This window comes from Hyperolius riggenbachi, chromosome 4 (assembly GCF_040937935.1).
Source record: "Hyperolius riggenbachi isolate aHypRig1 chromosome 4, aHypRig1.pri, whole genome shotgun sequence".
NCBI lineage: Eukaryota > Metazoa > Chordata > Amphibia > Anura > Hyperoliidae > Hyperolius > Hyperolius riggenbachi.
In genome coordinates, this window is record NC_090649.1 from 422,001,859 (window position 1) to 422,024,042 (window position 22,184).

General features: G+C 47.4%; 1 protein-coding gene across 1 annotated transcript in view; it reads right to left on the reverse strand.

The window, feature by feature from the left end:
- The window catches only part of XRN2 (5'-3' exoribonuclease 2), a 95,921-nt gene extending 76,740 nt beyond the window's left edge, over positions 1 to 19,181 (reverse strand). Inside the window, exon 1 of the mRNA XM_068232432.1 lies at positions 19,020 to 19,181. Within this exon, the coding sequence (XP_068088533.1) occupies positions 19,020 to 19,094 (75 nt within the window). The 5' untranslated portion in view covers positions 19,095 to 19,181. The remainder of the gene's footprint in view (positions 1 to 19,019) is intronic.
- Positions 19,182 to 22,184: the final 3,003 nt, after the last annotated feature.

The window sequence follows — 22,184 nt, forward strand, 5'->3', positions numbered from 1 at the left end:
CGGAAATAATCGAATCCACGCGTATCGACGGACGCATTCGACGCGGAAACGCATGGTGTGTATCCAGCATTAGTCTAATTTTTACAAAGGCTATGGATTTGGTTGAAAAATCCTCCCGACTCCTCAGTTTATTGAAACCACTGACTCCAGGTACCCAAAATTGCTCCAACTTCACAGCCCTGATTCTATCGAAGATAGAGCTTAGAGTGGCCCTAAAGTAAAACTCAGTAATATAACAGTCAAGAGGAAGTCCTCCTATCCATACTGACTTTTACAACCCCTACTGGTGTAATAAAGTAATAGTTTCATTGATCAGGAAGATGATCTGCTCACCTCACTCTCAGAAAAAAATTGCTTTTCTAAATTCTACTCTAATCTCAGGACATACAATGAAAAATGGTTAACGAATTTGGTAATTATCTTCGGTTTACATTTCTTTTAATTATATGTTCAGTAACCTGGATTTGCCTAAAGGTGCGTACACACACTACCAGCGGAAACGACGGGTCCGCCAGACCATCCCGCTGGTCGGACGCGGCAACGACGGGTCCGCCGGGCCCTCTCGCTGGGTGGACTTTTAGCCGACTGTAGTGCATGTGTACGAGCTGTCGGCGGACTAATAAGGCTGTTTCTGAACGATCGGCTCAGTGGATCGTTCAGAAACAGCCTTATCAGCCCGCCAACAGCGCTTACGCACGCACTACTGTCGGCTAAAATTCCGCCCCGCGGACCAGTCGATGCCGCTGGTAGTGCGTGTGTACGCACCTTAAAGGACTTACGAGGCCAATACTTCAGAAAAAAAATAAAAAAAGTTATCCACCTGTGTCAGCTTGTCAGGCACGGAGGACGCCGTCCGCGCCCTCCGTGCCGTTCCGCCGGGTCCCCGCCGCTCCATAGCCCCCCGAACGGTCCCCGACCGCGCGGCCCGGGTCGGGCTCTCCAGCCTGTACTAAGATGGCGGCCGGAGCTGGCCGCGGCTGCGCAGTACGCATAGCCGTGGGTGCGGCTGCGCAGCTCTAAGGCCAACCCCCCGATCCACGCTATTGTTACTGACAAGCTGACACAGGTGGATAACTTTTTTTATTTTTTTTCTGAAGTATTGGCCTCGTAAGTCCTTTAAGAGGCTTCAAGGTAAACTTGACATTTCCTAAAGTGGATCCGAAGTGAACTTTTACTCATTGCAGAATTGTGTTCCTTTCAATTGTTTATAGGGCATTCCTCAAGCCAAATACTTTGTTTTAATACTCTAATTCCCTATAAACTAAACAAGCCTCACCCAAAGCTTCTCCAGAGAGCTTTGGCAGTAGCAAGGGCTCATGGGAGCTCAGTCTGGGCAGGAGGAGGTGTTGCTAGCCATTTATTTCAGAGGCAGAGTGAGGAGGGGGGTTATTTTTTTTCACAGGCTGGGTGCTCAGGATGCAGATAAGCCTGCCTCTGTGTAATGTTTACAAACATGACTGCTGTCATTGTATCACAGGAAGACAATCATATTCTATTAAATCTGTTTGCAGCTAGACTTGCTGTGTAAACTATCTAAACTTTAGATAAGATATATAGACAAGTTACTTGTTATAGTTTTTAATCTCGGATCTGCTTTAATCAAAAATAAGACTTTGTCCTCATGCTAGATAGTTCTCGGCCTATTATGCCTAGTACACGCCATACAATTTTGTTATAATTTCTGTAATTAGATTATTTTCTGTAAAGTACTGGTAGAGACTGGTCATTATCTCTGGTGCATTGTCTTCTGGTTATCTCCTACTGAGTAGAACAATGCTTAATTGCAAGGCAGATAGATGGTTAGATAGATAATTTCCAACATGTTGAACTTACCCGGGGTAATGGTCCCCTGCAGACGTCCTGTGCCCACGCAGCCACTCACCGATGCTCCGGTAGGGGGCTGGTAGAAGACCCAGGCAAGTGAAACTGATTTTTTATTCCTGGCTTAAGTGTCCCTTTATGCTGAGCATACACGAGTCGACCCGGCGGCTCAATTAGCCGCCAGATCGACTCCCGCCGCGCCCCCGCAGGCAGCCGGATCGATTCCCGCTTGTCCCAGCGGGCGCTCCTTATCTTCCGCTCGATTCCCCTCTATTGTCCGCCCGCGGGGATCGAACGGTGTATCGATCCGGCGGGTCATCGGACCTGTCGTAAATTATCAATTGAGCCATCAGCGGGTCGATTGATAAGGGCGCATCGGCCCGTGTATGCCCAACATTAAACCTCATACAAACGCTCAACAGAAGTCTACTTGACAAAAGTTGTCCAACTTCGAGTTGTTTGACAATTGTGCATTTAAAAAGACTTGTTGAGCGTATGTATGAGCCTTTAGATTTTTGCCTACGGCAACTCAGACGATAAAATTAAAGCGGAATATAACCCTGCATTTCAACTTTGCTCTAAAACATTATTTACAGTATATTATATGCAACCAGCATTTTTTTTTTTACTAGACCAGCATTGGAAGGGTTACACAGTGCTTTAAAGTTCCTGTAGATTTCTGCAGACGCATCTGAAGCTGACATAGACACATAAGTAAACAAAATGTATCTAAGTGTTGAATGTGACTCACTGTCTCTGACTGAGAAGGAGTTGAAGGACAGCCAAAGAGTGTGTAACATTTCTCAATAGATACATATAACTAAATAGAATGTAACAATCTGAACTTCTGCATATCTCTCCATGGAACTTTAAACCTCTGTGTTTAACCCTTCCAATGCTGGTCTAGTAAAAAAAAAAAAATGCTTTTTGCAAACAATATGCTGTAAATAATGTTTTAGAGCAAAGTTGAAATGCAGGGTTATATTCCGCTTTAAAGAGACTCTAACAATTTTTTCAGCCTTAGTTCTTCTATCCTATGAGTTCCTATGCCTGTTCTAATGTGCTGGGGCTTACTGCAGCTCTTCCTAATTACATTGTCTCTGTAATAAATCAATGTATCTTTCCTCTGTCCTGTTTGTCGGGCTAAGGCTTTGATTGTGTGGAATGTGCAGGGCTGCTTGTGATTGGTAGAAGCGATACACACCCTCTGCAGGCCCCCTGCATACTCACACACTATGCTTAGCTGAGCCTATTAGAAGCTGGTTAGTTTGTTTGTAAACATTGCCTAAAACTGTTAATTACAAGCCAGGATTGCAGCAGAAAGTGGCAGAAACAGCACAGAGGGGCACAGGAGAAAATAAGGAATAGAATGGTATGCTTTTTAGTGTAAGAATATTAGAGTACAGATTCACTTTAAGGCTAATTAGTTCAGCAGTGATAGGAACTTTGTGAACATCACTAATAGAACTCAAAGGCTTTGGAGCAGAGCAGATCATCCAAATCAGTGCTGTCCAAGTTCGCAGGCATGGAGGGTCAATTTTTTTCCAGGCCACATGGTGGAGGGCTGGCTAACATCCCCCCCCCCTCCGAAAAAAAAACCCAAAAAACTAGCAACTGTTTCCCAACAAAATGCACTCAGATTGGCTGCAGATGTCCCCACAAAACGCCTCAGATTGGCTGCAGATGTCCCCACAAAACGCACTCAGATCGGCTGCAGATTTCCCCACAGAATGCCCTGAGATTGGCTATCTCCAGCCCCCGTCCGCTCCCCTCGTTCCCCCGTGCTGCTGCTGCCGCCGCCTCACCTCTCAGATCAGACCGGGCAGGAGATAGGAAAGAACCAGTCACAATGGCGCACGGCAGCCGCGCGCCGAATTTAAAGGCAGGAGGTGACATCATTTAAAGTCCCCCATACGGCTGCTGTGCACCGGTGTGGCTGGTTCCTTCCTATCTCCTGCCCGCCACCGATCTGAGAGGTGAGGCGGCAGCAACAGGGAACAAGGGGAGGGGGGCTATAAATATTACATTATAGCCGAGGAATGGGGGAAACTTTAAAATTTTTTTTTAAAAATAAGTCCCCTCAGCTCTGGGGACTCGGGGGCTAACACTGCCACAGCAGGGGGGCCGCAGCAGAAGGCCTGGCGGGCCGGATGCGGGCCGCCAGTTGGACAGCACTGGTCCAAATGATGCTGCAATCAGGGAAGAAAAGTTAGCTATAGTCTACAGATGTACTTGGCTAACATGCTTCAATCCTTTCCTTATAGACAAAGTATATTATGTTTGCAGCCCTCAGCTGAAAACAGGAAACCAGTGAACACAAAGAAATTATGTTGCAATGTTATGCACTATTCACTCTCAATGAGAAACAATGCGTTTTTATTTATAAATACTGAAATAAACCGTAAAGATATTTACATAGTAGCATGTAAAATGTGCTAATAAAAAGAGTTGGCAATATCTAACGAAAAGTGGAGCAGCTGCCCAGATCACAGTCATGTATTGACTTCAGCAAGAGGGCCAATACGCAATTCTTCTAGGTGATATTTTAAAGCTTTTAAGCCCCCAGCAAGCAAGAAAATGCTCAAAATATTTTAATAGTACTCTAACCTAACTTTTGGTACTCTTTTTTTAATTGCAAAGTGCAATTAAAGTTATTTTAACCACCCTGGCGTTCTGATTAAATCGCCAGGGTGGCTGCGGGAGGGTTTTTTTTAAATAAAAAAAAAAAAAAAACTATTTCATGCAGCCAACTGAAAGTTGGCTGCATGAAAGCCCACTAGAGGGCGCTCCGGAGGCGTTCTTCCGATCGCCTCCGGCGCCCAGAATAAACAAGGAAGGCCGCAATTAGCGGCCTTCCTTGTTTTGCTTACATCGTCGCCATAGCGACGAGCGGAGTGACGTCATGGACGTCAGCCGACGTCCTGACGTCTGCCGCCTCCGATCCAGCCCTTAGCGCTGGCCGGAACTTTTTGTTCCGGCTACGCTGGGCTCAGGCGGCTGGGGGGACCCCCTTTCGCCGCTGCTCGTGGCGGATCGCCGCAGAGCGGCGGCGATCGGGCAGCACACGCGGCTGGCAAAGTGCCGGCTGCGTGTGCTGCTCTTTATTTCATGAAAATCGGCCCAGCAGGGCCTGAGCGGCAGCCTCCGGCGGTGATGGACGAGCTGAGCTCGTCCATACCGCCCAGCTGGTTAATAGAAGATGAAAAATGATCTCCTAGAAGAAAACTTTGGAGAAAAAGGTAAATTGAATAAGGGCCAAAGAGTGTAAAAAGAGTATAAATATAAAAATCTGAGCAGGGATGATAAAATGAGATACAAATCACTGAGTTGATGTTTGATCATGCAATTTTTAATTAGTTAAATGTACTGTACTCAGCTGGAAAACGGACCAATCTAATCCCTCCACGGCTTCATTCAATTTGTTCATTTTCAAGCTGCATACTTTTGCTAATGAATAAGACGGAAGGATTCTGCAGTACCACGTAGGCAAGTGTAGCTCTGTATCAAAGTTAACAAAAAAGGTAGCCACTGAAAGCCACTGTTAGGCTACTTGCACACTAAGACGTTGCGTTAGGTGCCACGTTAAGGTCGCATAACGTGCACCTAACGCGACGCCTGGTGCTCTTCGATGTGGACGTCAGAGTGAGCCGCGTTGTGCAGCTCACTCTGCGTTCGTGATGACGTGGTGCGTACTCTTGGACGCATGCGGCATCACGTGGTCCCGCCGGCCAATCGCCGCACAGAGCGGCCGCTCCAGGAAGTAAACACTGCACGTCACAATGTGCAGAGAATATTAATTACCCATGTGCCCGGCCGCTCTCCCCTCCTCCCCAACATGACTGAGCATGTGCAAACAGTCTAACGCGGCTTAGCTGCCTATAACGTACTGCATGCAGCACTTTCGGGAGAACGTGCAGCGTTACATGTAACGCAACGTGGGCTGTGTGAACAGCCCACTTGTGTTACATTGCTGTGCATTGGGGGAGCGTTACAGGCTGCACTAACGTGCGCCTGTAACGTCCCTGTGTGTGTAAGCAGCCTTAATGTAAAATTGGCCGATCTACACCGTACAAGCTTTAAATGGGGAGTCCATAGAGTTCTCAGGGTGGACACAAAACAAGCCAACAACTCCTAAAACATATTAACACACCCTGTACTACATCAGTATATAGAGTGAGGAAGTACCTGTAGATAATTTGCAGTAATATGACCATTGCAGCAGAGGCATGTCTCCTATTAGAGCCCAAGGTTAAGATTCCTGCCCCCCTCCAATATTCAATACTGTACCATAGCCACCACATAATTAATAAGCACTAAAACTTGCTCTTTTTTTTTTTAGGCCTGGTGCACACCAGAGGAGTTTTTCTGAGCGTTTTGAGTTTTTAAATCTGCTGCTAATGTTATCCTATGTGTCTGTGCACACTGGAGCAATGAGGTTTTGTATAAACCCCATAGCATTACATTGGGAAGAGCTTTTAGAGGTTTCAAAAGCTCTTCCCAATGTAAAATGCTATGGGTTTTTTTTACAAAACCTCATTGCTCCAGTGTGCACAGACACATAGGATAACACATTAGCAGCAGATTTAAAAACTCAAAACGCTCAGAAAAACTCCTCTGGTGTGCACCAGGCCTTATAGCAAAAGCTTTCTTGTCACATGACTCCTCATCTACCCATCCTTGTACCAATGGTTGGGCTGCATAATTAAAGAGTAACTGTAAGGCCCCGTTCACACTGCACGCGTTTCCAGCCGCGTTTTGGAAACGCGTGCAGGTGGCCGACACGCACGACATCAGACATTGCATAGAGTGAAATGTCTGATGTTCACACTGCATGCGTTCCGGACCTGTGCGGTCCGGGAACGCATGCTGCATGCATTTTTTGTAAAAACGCATGGCTGTCCCATTCACTTTTCAGTGATGGGATCAGCCACGCAACGCACACAAACGCGGATAGCGTGCGTTCGTACGCGTTGCAGTCCGCACGCGTTCCACACGCATGGCCATCCGCGTTTGTGATGTGAACGGGGCCTTAGAGAATTGATTTTGGATTTCATGCCTATTAGTAGTTATAAGAGTAAAAAAATATGCCATCTAGGCAATTACATTTCATGTCCCCAACCTCTTATCTTGTACGACTGCCGCAGAAGGGAAGTTGCAGTGCATGCCAATTCAGCCTGATTGGCTGAAGCCGCTATCCCTCCCATTTCCCCTCCCACTTCTCTGATTGGCTGCCCTGTTCTCTTTCACTTCACTATGGTGGTTGAAACTGCTAGTGCGCAGGGAGGGGGGCCAGCACCTGTCCTCTGTCACTGTCCTCGGCCCTCTCCTGCAGTGTGCTATGTCCACCCCTCTCCTCATTAGGTGCATTAAATAACTATTAGCCATACTCTGCCTGGAAAAAAACATATGTATAAGTAGATAATTACTTGCTCTGCTTACATAACACATGTATTGTACTGTCCACATTTTGATTTCAGTGATTTTTTTCAGAGAATTCTGTTGCTGGCAGGGGCCATCTTGGGTCTCATAGGCTAAAGCATTCCCCCCTCGGCATCCCCTCTTCTCCCTGCACTATTACAGAGCACAGCGGGGAGGAATTAAGGCAGCGCACACAGACTCACCTTCTCATGGTTCCAGGCGCTAGAGTTCCTGTCTATACTCTATGCACTACCGCCGGCAGTAGTGCAGAGAGTATAGACGGGAACTCCAGCGCCAGGAACCATGGGTAGGCGAGTCTGTGTGCACTGCCTTAATTCCTCCCAGCTGTGCTCTGTAATAGTGCAGGGAGAAGAGGGGATGCGGAGGGGGGAATGCTTTAGCCTATGAGACCCAAGATGGCCCCTGCCAGCAACAGAATTCTCTGAAAAAAAAAATTCACTGAAATCAAAATGTGGACAGTACAATACATGTGCTACGTAAGCAGAGCAAGTAATTATCTACTTATACATATGTTTTTTTCCAGGCAGAGTATGGCTAATAGTTCTTTAACCTTCCTGGCGGTTCTTTAATTCTGCCAAATAGGCAGAAATATATTTTTATTATTTTTTTTGTTTTGTTTTATGTAAAGCTACCAGAGTGGTAGCTACATGAAACACTAGAGCGCGCATGTGTCCCTCCAGTGCGATCGTCGCTGGCATCAATAGCAAACAGGGGAATGCGTATATAACGCGTTCCCCTGTTTGGCTTTTTCCTGTCGCCATGGCGACGATCAGAATGACGTCATGGACGTCAGACGCCTCCGATCCAGCCCATAGCGCTGCCTGGAAGTCATTGGTTCGGGCAGCGCAGGGCTCTGGCGGTGGGGGCCCTCTTCCGCCGCCGCGTGCGGATGATCGCCGCAGAGCGGCGGCGTTCAAGCTGGACGTGCGGCTAGCAAAGTGCTAGCTGCGCGTACAGCACTTTAAATGAAGCAAATCGCCCCACCAGGGGCTGAGATATCCTCTGATCAGAGAGGGATCGTATGGCTGACTTTACTGCAAACAGATTGTGAATCGATTTCACTAGGAAACAGATTCAAAATCTATGGAACTGCCGCTGCCCCCCCCCCCCCCCCGCATACATTACCTGATCCGGTTGAAGCGAGTCCCCAAGTCTCCGCTGTCTTCTCTGCTCTGGGCTCTGGCTGGCTTCACTTTACTTCCTGCCGGGGGAAGTTTAAACAGTAGAGGGCGCTCTAGTGTTTAATCTTCCTGTCAGGACAGGAAGTGAAGCCAGCCGGAGCCCCGGAGAAGGGACAGCGGAGAGAGCGGGGACATGCGCTGGAACAGGTAATGTATTACCGCTAGCGAACGGTCGTTGGACATTCAAACATTGCTATCGACGCACCCCCGACCCGCCGGCGATCGAGCGAAATCATCTGCACAGACGGATCGACGGAAACAATCGATTTCGGACGGAAATCGATCATTCGGTCAGCGTTTGCGAAACTATTTCACAGCAGATTTCGATCACAGTGGTCGAGTCTGCTGTATATCGGCGGGAAAATCATTAAGTGTATGGGCCCCTTAAAATAATCAGATTGTATGGTGTGTACTAGGCATTAGGCGTCGGAGTCAAAGCAATTTTAGGTACCTGAGTCGGTGGTTTCATAAAATGAGGAGTCGTACAATTTTTGTACCGACTGCACAGCCCTGGAAATTATATGGGATGAAATTTCTTCTGTCATATATTCCATGATAACCATACAGAAAACAATTCCATTGTCAATACAAACAGGCAAGCAAATGGTATGCTAGCAAGGCTGCATTTATATAATAGCATGTAAAAGATATCACTCCAAATAGTAAACAGGTGGTTGCAAGGGCAAATGTGTCTTTTCAGCAGCCTCAACCAATTATTTAGCACAGCCATATCCCAATCCCCAGTGGTACAGCTAAGGAGCTTTGTGCTCCAGTGCAAATTTTACACAGGACCCCCTAAGCATTCTATACATAACCATTCATATGGTGCAACAAAACCTGCCAAGGACATACACAGTATGAGACATCTAAGCAGAGGAGGGGAACAGTTTGATAGCCTCCCTGGCAGCACAATTATTTCCTGATTTTAGGGTCTAAAAGCAAAAAAAAATAAAAATAAAAAAAAAATTATAGTCCCTAAAAGCAGGAAAAAAAATAAAAAAAATCATGCAGCGCTGCAATTCTTACACCTGTTCTCAGAGTGGAGCTCTACCTCTATGGTGAGATTGCCGTCTCATAGGAAGTGGTGAAAATCTCAGAATTCAAAAGATAAACACAACACACAGACAAGGGTCTCTCACCTGAAAAGCTACCAAAATGCGATCACCAAGAAAAAAAATCCTCCTACCTAACACAGGAGATCGCAAAGGCCGCCAACAGGCCAGCCCAACTATTTCGCACAGTTGATAGACTATGTAACCCATCCTGTCTAAACCCTTCTATAACTACTTTGCTGACAAAGTATCCTCTATTCGGTCTCTCATTCAGTCCACAGCACCTAAGACTTAATCAACTCCTGGAAATAGTTGCAAAAAACAACCTAACACCCTGGACTGACTTCAAAAGTATTAGCGAGGAAAAGATCTCAGACATCTTCCGTCGCCTCCGCCAGACAACCTGCGACCTGGACCCTGGACCAACTTAACATATGCTGAAATGCCCTGACCTGCTTGGTCCAGCATGTCATAAAATAGTAAATTGCTCTCTGCAAGCAGGGAGGTTTCCTACCTCTCTAAAAGAAGGAATAATCAAGCCCCTTAAAAAAAACTTCCATGGATCCAGATGCTATGAGCAGCTACAGAGCGTACATTTGAAATCGGCGCCGGTAGACTTGGGCGCAGGATACAGCGTTATATAGCTGATCCTGCTTCTGCACAAGTCCGGGCCGATTTAATTACTATTCCCCCTCCAGGCCGACATGGATAGTGGGGGAATGAAATAATTCGGCTTCCAGCGATTGCTGGAGGCCGAATTATTATGTTTTTAAGCAACTTCGGCTCCGTCTTCTGACGGAGCCGACGTTACTCACTGAGCACTGCAATAGGAATGATTCCTATTGAAGTCTATGGAGGCGCCAGCTGCGCCCAAATCTAGCAGCGCTGAAAAGCACTGCTCCGGCTACAGACCTGTCTCCAACCTCCCCTTCTTAGGTAAAGTTATTGAAAAGGCTGTCTATCTACAACTTGAAACCAGGCTGTCAGTAAACAACATCCTGGACCCTCTACAATCTGGCTTTAAAGAGGAACTCCAGTGAAAATAATGTAGTAAAAAAAGTGCTTCATTTTTTACCATAATTATGTATTAATTATTTAGTCAGTGTTTGCTCATTGTAAAATCTTTCCTCTCCCAGATTCACATTCTGACATGTATTACATGGTGACATTTTTACTGTGGGCAGGTTACCATATTTTTCGTCGTATAAGACACTCCGGAATATAAGACGCACCCAGGTTTAGAGGGCAAAAACGGAAAAAATATATATATATATACTAAGCCTGGTGCATCCATGTTCCAGGAGCGTTTTGTACATGTGTTCTCTCCCAGATGGTGTCCTCCTGTGTATCCCATGTGCCCTCCTATGTCCCCCCATGTGTCCTTCTGTATCCCCATGTGTCCTCCTGTGCCCTCCATGTCTCCCCATGTGTCCTCATGTGTCCTCATGTATCCCCCATGTGTCCTCCTGTGCCCCCCATATGTCCTTATGTATCCACTATATGTCTTCCCGTGTCACCCATGGGCCATCCTGTGTATCCCCCCATGTGTCCTCCTGAGCCCTCCATGTCTCCCCATGTGTCCTCCTAAAGATAACAGCGCTACCCCCGCTAGCCTCCACTCCCTCCTCCTTGCGTCTCCGGCCCCCCCGTGTTGTAGCAGCGGCAGTCAGCAGCTTACCTTCCTAAGGTGCCCGCGTTGCTTAAACACCTCAGCGCAACCCCCGCTAACCTGCACTTCCTCCCCCATGTGTAGCTGGCCCCCCCGGGTGTTGGAGTCTATAGCGGTAGTCAGCAGCTTACCTCCGCGATGACTGCAGACTTTCGTCTCCCTGGCACTTCTCGCTCTAGTGATCGGCTTGAACTGATGACGCGCAGTTCAAGCCGATCACTAGAGCGAGAAGTGCCAGGGAGACGGAAGTCTGCAGTCATCGCGGGCACGTTAGGAAGGTGAGCTGCTGACTAACGCTATAGAGTCCAACACCCGGGGGGGGCAGCTACACACGGGGGACGGAGTGGAGGCTAGCGGGGGTAGCGCTGAGGTGTTTAATCAACGCGGGCACGTTAGGAAGGGCAGGAATCACAAGGGGGAGGAACAGAGCAGGCACACAAAGGCAGGGAATCCCCGACATGGCGGCGGTTCCAATCGGCGGGAGTTCCTAAGTCGGGGATTCCCTGCCTTTGCCATATAAGACGCAGACGAAAAAGTGCGTCTTATATGGCGAAAAATACGGTATGTAGCTGCTCCTAGCTGTTTTGGCTGTTAGAGACAGCTGTAAACAGCTGATTCCTGCCTGTGAACCTTGTTACATTGTAACAAACTGCCAAAAGTACCGCGGTACTCAGAGCTTCTTGTGGGAGGGGTTTCAGCACAAAATCAGTCATACAGTGCCCCCTGATGGTCTGTTTGTAAAAATCATATTTCTCATGTAAAAGGGGGTATCAGCTACTGATTGGGTTAAAGTTCAATTCTAGGTTGGAGTTTCTCTTTAAGAAACACCACAGCTGTGAAACAGCCCTCATTAAAGTCTGCAACGATCTGCTCATGGCAAGGGACAGAGGGGAATGCTCCATCCTAATCCTGTTGGATCTCTCATTTGATACAGTTGACCACGACATCCTGCTTAACAGACTGCAGGAGTACTGTGGCATCAGTGGATCAGTCCTTCAGTGGTTCAGATCATTCCTGACTGACAGAACACAGAGTATCCCTACGTCCTATAATGTCCAAATTTGCACCTCTACAATTCGGAGTGCCACAAGGATCAATCCTATCCCCTCTGCTGTTTGCAATCTAAATGTTGCCACTCTATACACTTATCCAACGTCATGGCCTGACGTACCACTGCTACGCCGATGGCACACAGCTATACCTGTCCTTCAAACCTGGTGGAACAGACCCTACTCCAAAAATAAACTCTTGCTTAGCTGAGCTACAGGCATGGATGAATGATAACTGGTTGAAACTGAATGCTGACAAAACTGAGGTCCTGTTTGTCCAAAGCCAGCACTCGCCATCAAAACCGCTCTATCCTAAAGCAACACCAATCAGGATTGGGAATTCAGACAAACAGCTCCAACCTTGTGCGCAGCCTTGGCGTACTAATCGATGGGGAATTGTGTTTCAGAAACCAAATTTCATCTGTAGTTAAATCTTCCTACTTTCATCTGAAGAACATTGCAAAGATTAAACATCTGATTCCCCCAGAGAATCTTCCAACCCTAGTCCACGCCTTCATCACATCACGGCTGGACTACTGCAATGCCCTTTATGCTGGCCTCCACAAAACGGACCTGCGTCGCCTGCAATTAGTGCAGAATGCTTCTGCCAGATTGCTAACAAACCAGCCTCGCCACTGTCACATTACACCGATCCTTCGCTCACTGCACTGGCTACCAGTAGAATGGAGAATACTCTTCAAGATTGGACTGCTGACATTCAAATCCCTGCACAATCTGGGCCCCGGATACATGAAGGACTTGCTGAAGCTGCACCACACCTCTCACAACCTCAGATCAGCAAGTTCTATAAAAACTTGGTCACTCCCAGAGTGCACCTCTAAAAATCTGGAGATAGAGCTAATACTTTGGTTTATTTTATTTATTTACGTATTTATACAGCGCCGACATCTTCCGCAGCGCTGTACAGAGTATATTGTCTTGTCACTAAATGTCCCTCAGAGGAGCTCACATACCATAGTCATACAGTGGAGGAAATAATTATTTGACCCCTCACTGATTTTGTAAGTTTGTCCAATGACAAAGAAATGAAGTCTCAGAACAGTATCATTTCAATGGTGGGTTTATTTTAACAGTGGCAGATAGCACATCAAAAGGAAAATCGAAAAAATAACCTGAAATAAAAGATAGCAACTGATTTGCATTTCATTAAGTGAAATAAGTTTTTGAACCCTCTAACAATAAAAGACTTAATACTTAGTGGAAAAAACCCTTGTTTGCAAGCACAGAGGTCAAACGTTTCTTGTAATTGATGACCAAGTTTGCACACATTTTAGGAGGAATGTTGGTCCACTCCTCTTTGCAGATCATCTCTAAGGGCTGGTGCACACCGAGCGGCTTTTTGGGCGTTTTCAGATCCGCTTGCGGCTGCGGATCTGCTTGGTCAATGTATCTCAATGGGGTGGTGCACACCAGAGCGGCAGGCGTTTTGCAGAAACGAAAAATGCCTGGGTGAGGCATTTTTTGGATTGCGGATGCGTTTCTGCCTCAATGTTAAATATAGGAAAAACGCAAACCGCTCTGAAAAACGCCTGTTCAGAGCGGTTTTGCAGGCGTTTTTGTTACAGAAGCTGTTCAGTAACAGCTTTACTGTAACAATATATGAAATCTACTATACTGAAAACCGCAGCAGCAATCCGCAAAACGCCTCATAAAAATAAAAAAAAGCGTTTAAAAATCTGCTAGCATTTTGCGGATCTGCTAGCGGGTTTTGGTGTGCACCAGCCCTAAATCCCTAAGGTTTCGAGGCTGTCTCTGTGCAACTCTGAGCTTGAGCTCCCTCCATAGGTTTTCTATTGGATTAAGGTCCGGAGACTGACTAGGCCACTCCATGACCTTAATGTGCTTCTTCTTGAGCCACTCCTTTGTTGCCTTTGCTGTATGTTTTGGGTCATTGTCGTGCTGGAACACCTATCCACGACCCATTTTCAGTTTCCTGGCAGAGGGAAGGAGGTTGTCGTTCAGGATTTCACGATACATGGCTCCGTCCATTTTCCCGTTAATGCAATTAAGTTTTCCTGTGCCCTTAGCAGAAAAACACCCCCAAAGCAAAATGTTTCCACCCCCATGCTTGACGGTGGGGACGGTGTTTTGGGGGTCATAGGCAGCATTTTTCTTCCTCCAAACACAGCGAGTTGAGTTAATGCCAAAGAGCTCTATTTTGGTCTCATCAGACCACAGCACCTTCTCCCAGTCACTCACAGAATCATTCAGGTGTTCATGTGTTCATTGGCAAAATTGACGGGCCTGCACATGTGCCTTCTTGAGCAGGGGGACCTTGCGAGCCCTGCAGGATTTTAATCCATTGCGGTGTAATGTGTTTCCAATGGTTTTCTTGGTGACTGTGGTCCCTGCTAATTTGAGGTCATTCACTAACTCCTCCCGTGTAGTTCTAGGATGCTTTTTCACCTTTCTCAGAACCATTGACACCCCACGAGGTGAGATCTTGCATGGAGCCCCAGAGCGAGGTCAATTGATGGTCATTTTGTGCTCCTTCCATTTTTGAACAATCGCACCAACAGTTGTCACCTTCTCTCCTAGCTTCTTGCTAATGGTTTTGTAGCCCATTCCAGCCTTGTGCAGGTCTACAATTTTGTCTCTGACATCCTTGGACAGCTCTTTGGTCTTTCCCATGTTGGAGAGTTTGGAGTCTGCTTGATTGATTGATTCTGTGGACAGGTGTCTTTTATACAAGTGACTAGTTAAGACAGGTGTCCTTAATGAGGGTGACTAATTGAGTAGAAGTGTCTAACCACTCTGTGGGAGCCAGAACTCTTAATGGTTGGTAGGTGTTCAAAAACTTATTTCACTCAATGAAATGCAAATCAGTTGCTATCTTTTATTTAAGGTTATTTTTTCGATTTTCCTTTTGATGTGCTATCTGCCACTGTTAAAATAAACCTACCATTGAAATTATACTGTTCTGAGACTGTTTCTTTGTCATTGGACAAACTTACAAAATCAGTGAGGGGTCAAATAATTATTTCCTCCACTGTATGTCTATGTATGTATCGTATCATGTAGTGCATGTATCATAGTCTAGGGCCAATTTAGGGGGAAGCCAAATAACTTATCTGTATATTTTTGGGTTGTGGGAGGAAACTGGATTGCCCGGAGGAAACCGACAGACACGGGGAGAACATACAAACTCCTTGCAGATGTTGACCTGGCTGGGATCCGAACCGGGGACCCAGCGCTGCAAGGCAAGAGCGCTAACCACTACGCCACCGTGCTCTGGTTGAGAGAGGGTCTCTAGTAGGCAACCTTTGTATCCCCTATTGATAAACCACTGCCATTCTGCCAATCCCATTCCAGATATGACCCAGACCTCCCTATACTCATGCCTATACCTGGCGCCAAGTGAATACGCCTTGTTGCTACTCTACCCATAACCCCCTTCCCCACTGATACCTAACAAAGCCAATGAGATTGCAAAAATTTTGATTTCATGCACATGTATGCATTATGGAATAGCACCAGCCTAAAGGGGCCCATACAACTAACGATTTTCCCGCCGATATACAGCAGATTCGATCACTGTGACGCTGACAGAACGATCGATTTCCGCCCAAAATCAATCGTTCCCATCGATCCGTCCGTGCGGAAGATTTTGCTCGATCGCCGGCAGGTCGGGAGTGCGTCGATAGCGGCGTTCGAATGCCCGACGACTGATGCTAGCAGCAATACATTACATGCTCCGCCGGCGTGAGTCCCCTGGTCTCCGGCTAGCTTCACTTCCTGTCCCGGCAGGAAGTTTAAACAGTAGACCGCCCTCTACTGTTTAAACTTCCCTGAACAGGAAGTGAAGCTAGCCGGAACACGGAGCCCAGCGGATTCGCGTTGCCTGGATCGGCAACTCGAAGATGCATGAAAGAAACATCAACTTGCCATTATTAGCATCTCATTGACCCTCTCAAATATCGAATGTTTGAAGGCTGAACAAATCTCAGGAGCCAGGTAGCCAAGGCTCTTGAACAATTACAGCTGCATCTAACTTTTGAGTACTAATTTCTTTTTAGTGGGCTCACTTTTGCAAATACCCTGCTGGCTCCTGGATTAGACAGACTAGCTCCTCAGTTCCATACTAATTTATCCACCTCTGCCCTAACATACTTGCTGATCTAGCATTAAAGGTGACCATACACTGGTCGATGTGCCATTAGATCGACCAGCTGACAGATCCCTATCTGATCGAATCTGATCAGAGAGGGATCGTATGGCCACCTTTACTGCAAACAGATTGTGAATCGATTTCAGCCTGAAACCGATTCACCATCTGCTGAGCTGTTCTGCCGCCTGTCCCCCAACCCCCGTATACATTACCTGAGGCTGGCTCCCGGGCGTCTTCTCCGCGCTTCACCGCACCGCTGTTCTTGCTCCATCCCGGCGCTTCCTGTGTTACTCCGTGACCAGGAAGTTCAAATAGAGCGCCCTCTATTTCAACTTCCTGGTCACCGGAGTGACACAGGAAGTATAGCATACACTGGGACATGCGGAAATGCGGTGCAGCGAGGAGAAGAGGACCCCGGAGCCAGCTTCAGGTAATGTATACATGCGTCGCATCGGGCCCGAATCGTACGCCGCAAGCGACGCGCTCCTACCGCCGGGCGATCGAGGGTAATTTCCCGCACGGCGCGATCGACGGACCGATCCGATTTCGGGAGGAAATCGGATCGGCGGGTGCGTTTAGCGCAAGCGATTGGCAGCAGATTCGATCCCAGGATCGAATCTGCTGTCGAAACGGACGGGAATCGGCCCAGTGTATGGGGGCCTTAACCCTACCCTCATGAGTACCTTCCCTTATCTACCTACCTGCGCTCAACCTAAACTTTCAACCTCCCTTATACCCAGTTCTATCCCCCTACTTTCCAATGCATAATGGTATGCCATTCTGTGCCGTTACCAGATACTGTATACACTAGAGCATAAACCAAATTTTTTTGCTTTTAAAATGGCCACCAGAGCAAAATCTTGGTTTATACTTGGATCATACTGATGCTGCAAGTAGCTACAGATGGTCTGTACGGACCTCCTCCTATATATCATACCTCATGCTCCCCCCACCCATAATGTACCTGGTGTCTAGTGGTACCCCCACCCTCTCCAGTAGCATTCCCTGGTGTCTAATCACTCGCCCTCCCTCCACCTGTCCCATTACAGAGTACACGCAGCAGAGGATAAGGCAGTGCATCTCCCCTGATCCTGGGTCGCTCTGGACACACAACTTCGTGTTTTCTTTTGCATTCTCCCTCTAGTGCTGATTAGTCTGCAGCTTATGAGTATCTAAGGTGTATACAGGCGATTACACAAGGTGAAACATTCATGGTGACAAGCACTGCTCTGCATCTAGCCTACTTTTGAGGATATTCCAAATGCATGCCGCTAAACAAGCCTAGTTTTCCTAGTGGCCATTATACCTTGGATCGGCTCACATGGTTGGCTGCTGGTGGCTTGTTTTGCCATGGCCAAACTTCTTTTGCTACCACGCAAAAAGACGCTCAACATCGTTTGCCGTTGTCACGTTTGGAGCTCAAGGGGGATACCATAATTGCAAACAACAACAGTACTTGACTAAACGACAATTAAAGCGAATGAAACCCAGCATTTCTTCTTTGCTCTAAAAGATTATTTACAGCATATTATATACTACCACCATTTTTTTTTTTACTAGAACAGCGTTTAATTTGTTAAACAGGACTTACAAGTTCCCTGCAGAAAAAGCTGGACACATCCAAACTGGAGATAATGTTCTCGTGTTTACATTCCTCACTTGTAACAAATAATTAAATACTTCTCTGACTGTGCAGACACTGCTAAACAAAGTCAGACACTCAGAAAGCATTTCTGCTTATATTACAAGATTAATAAACCAGTTATGAATAAAATGCAAAGGCAGCTCTCAGAGAAAAAAAAAGTAATTTGGAAACTTGTAATTTCTAAATAAATGATATTTATGCACAAAAGCAAATATGATAACCATATGGCATATAAAAAGTAGGAAACGTTTCTATTGAATATTATGTCAGGGTTTTACACCACTCTAACGTGAGATGAATACTCCCATTCATCTCAAAATGCAATGTTGCGGATACCAAGTGGTAAATACCACAGGGTGGACACCGGCAGCAGTCTGTATGAACAACCTAACACCCCTAGTAACGCATACCATGAAGAAAAATATGTTTTATAATTCAAACCACACTGGTCCTTTCCCTGCATATTAAGATTTTAAAATTAGTAATATATCATGGGAAAGTTGAGTCAAACACATTTAGTAGATACATTTATATATTGTACTGAAAGAGGGACAAACGAGGAGGAAAGAGGGACAGGGCTCCCAAAGAGGAATTGTCCCTCCAAAAGAGGGACAGTTGGGAGATATGGTCAGCACCCCTAAATATGTTGGTGCTTTATAATTCAATAACAAAACTTTGTCTTATGTATTGTACTTCAGTTTGCAATGAATTAGTAATTTTATATAAAATGCAGTAAAGGCATTTAGAGGCAAGACTAAACTAGTTGGAGGCTCATAAACAGAAGAGCTGATTAAAGTAGAGGCATAGAAAAGTGACGCAAAAATACAGAAGACCAATTAAGCAATATACAAGGTTTATATAATAAGGCTTGTGACTCGTTTGCCAGACAACAGCTCCATTTTGTTTCCCTTTACGTATCTCTCTGTAAGTCTTCCCCATTGCATATAGGCCCTCATATCACAGCAGCGGCCATGAGCCCGGGATACCGTGGCCGCATGGCCCCCTCTCTCGCCCGCCCGGCGCTCTGCACTCACCTTCTCCTCCACGCAGTGCACGACGATAGACGGGTACTTGCGGCTCAGCCAGCGAAAGAAGGCAGGGACTCCCATGCTGTGTCCCGGTAATGTGAATAAGATAAGGCCGCAGCGTACGTAGTATCAGCAGTTCAGCACTAAAGACACCGGAAGCGACTGTGTAAAACTTCGCGAGAAATTCTAAAATCCCGGTATGTTGATGAACAAAGGAAAAGCCGGAGCCGGAAGCTGCGGGCTCCATATTGAATAAGGGCAACATTCCAATTGAATTGCTTTTTTTCTGCATAGACGTCCTCTGGTTGTGTCTTTGAAGCGTACAGCCATGTAAACACAGTGGCTCTTTTACCAAAGCAATCATTAATGCTTGTTTTGGGTGATAGTTTACCATGTGTTCTGATTACTGTTATTATTTATTATTATATGCCATGGAACACTAGTACACATGGTAAACCAACACCCACACTTCAACATCATCTCTTTCTTCTTCAGCAATCCACCATTTAGAAAAATCCTTGTCTCTAGAGTCAGATCACTTTCCATTTCACTCTCAGTTTATTCTTTATTTGGTTTCTACACAATCCTAGTATTCAAAATCGGTTGGCAGGTATGCTACCTGGAAGTGCTAATATTGGCTAGTTATGGGCCAATCAAAATTGAAGATGTGTACCAGGCTTTAGTGGAAAGCAGGGTGCCCATGAAGGTACAATCCCATGGCTGAACGATCATTTCTTGATCAGTCATGCCCATTAAAGTATGTTATATGTGTCCTTAGGGTAAGTGTGCAGATTCTTACTGTGCCTCCTGTGTGCCCTCGGTTTAGCTGTAAAAATGCCTTGTTTCATCCGGTAAGTCGGCGAGGTTGGTGCCCTTTGACCCAGACAAAGCTTTGTCACCGCGGTCCCTGATTGTCTCCTTCTATGTGCGAGCTGCTCACACTGGAAATGTGGTCACAAGGCTGCTGACCTGACATACTGTGAAAGTCCTGAACCAATTAAAATAATTTAAAGTGAACCTGAGACGAGAGTAAATAAACTTTTTTACATACCTGGGGCTTTCTGCAGTCCATTCCGCACAGATAGCTCCCTCGCCACGGTCAGTGGCGTAGCTACAAACCTCTGGGCCCCGATGCGGAATCTGGATGTGGGCCCCCCCCCCGGCAACAACAGCCCCCCCTCCCCCGGCAACACCCGACGGATGCACACACATATCAAAATCCCTATAGCCAGCTATAGGTACCCCCAGTATAGGAAGTCAGGCATAGGTAAGCCAGTATAGTTGCCCCCGGTATAGGTGAGATAGGCAGGCGCCGCCGGTATAAGTTAGATAGATAGGTGCCCCCAGTACAGGTTAGCTAGGTGGGTGCCTCTAATATAGGTAGCCAGAATAGTTGCCCCCAGCGTAGGTTAGATAGGTAGGTGCCCCCAGCGTAGGTTAGATAGGTAGGTGCCCCCAGTATAGGTTAGTTAGGTAGGTGCCTCCAATATAGGTAGCCAGTTTAGTTGCCACCTGTATAGGCTAGCTAGGTGCCCCCAATACAGGTTAGATAAGTAAGTGCCCCCAGTATAGGTTAGATAGGTAGGTGCCCCCAGTATAAATTAGATTAGGTCGGTGCCCCCCAGTATAGGTTAGATTAGGTAGGTGCCCCCCAGTATAGGTTACATTAGGTAGCTGCCCCCCAGGATAGATTAGGTAGCTGCCCCCAGGATAGATTAGGTAGGTACCCCCCAGTATAGGTTAGATTAGGTAGCTGCCCCCCAGGATAGATTAGGTAGCTTCCCCCCAGGATAGATTAGGTAGCTGCCCCCCAGAATAGATTAGGTAGCTGCCCCCCAGGATTAGGTTAGATTAGGTAGCTGCCCCCCAGGATAGATTAGGTAGCTGCCCCCAGGATAGATTAGGTAGGTGCCCCCCAGTATAGGTTAGATTAGGTAGCTGCCCCCCAGGATAGATTAGGTAGCTGCCCCCCCAGGATAGATTAGGTAGCTGCCCCCCCAGGATAGATTAGGTAGCTGCCCCCCAGGATTAGGTTAGATTAGGTAGCTGCCCCCCAGGATAGATTAGGTAGGTGCCCCCCAGTATAGGTTAGATTAGGTAGGTGCCCCCCAGGATAGATTAGGTAGCTGCCCCCCAGGATAGGGCAGGTAGGTAGGTGCCCCGTCCCCATAATGGAGGGGGGGGGGGCCGCGGGGAGGGCAGCCCGACCTCTCCCTCCCTTCCTCTCCCCGGGGCCCCCCCCTCAGATGCAGAGTGAGCGGCTCATGGAAGCGCTGTAGGCAGAACTCACCTCCGTCCCTGGTTCCAATCGCCGCTGATCTCCTCTCTGGCTGGCTCTGCATAGATGCTTACACACGCAGCTTCCTGTTTAGCCGGAAGCTGCGTGTGTAACAGCATCTATGCAGAGCCAGCCAGAGAGGAGATCAGTGGCGAGTGGAACGCAGGGAGGTGAGTTCTGCCTACAGCGCTTCCGTGAGCCGCTCACTCTGCATCTGAGGGGGGGGGGGCCCCGGGGAGAGGAAGGAAGGGAGAGGTCGGGCTGCCCTCCCCGCGGCTGCGGCTCCCCCTACCAGCGCGCACGGGCCGCATGGCCCTCCAAACGGAGATGGGCCCCCCGGGCCCCTCCCCCGCCTCCTCAGGAGCCGGGCCCGGTCGCCAAGGCGACCGCTGCGACCACGGGCCCTACGCCCTTGGCCACGGTCCAAAGCCTCCTAGATCTTCCGTTAGCAGCCCTGTTCTCTATGACCAGTCAGGCGTACTGCGCATGCGCAGCCCAGCCGCATGCGTCCACCCCATACTACTGCACAGGCGCAGAACTCTCCCAGCCACGGGAGTGAGATGAGGGAGAGCGCTTGGCTGACTGGCCCGCGGAGAACAGGGCTCCTGCTGGACCTAGGAGGCTTTGGACCAGGGCAAGGGAGTGATCTGAGCGGAGGGGGCCGGAGAAAGCCCCAGGTATGTATAAAACTTTTATTTCTCCTCATCTCAGGAACACTTTAAAATAAACACATATTTCTGCAAATGAATATTACATACTTACCTCTTTTCAGAGACCTACCATTTTCTTATAACAGCGATTCCTTCCAGTTCTGACAAGATCTTGTCAGACTTGTCTCTCAGGAAACTGATAGCCTTAGGCTCCCTGCACAATCCGTTTTCCGATTCCGTTTC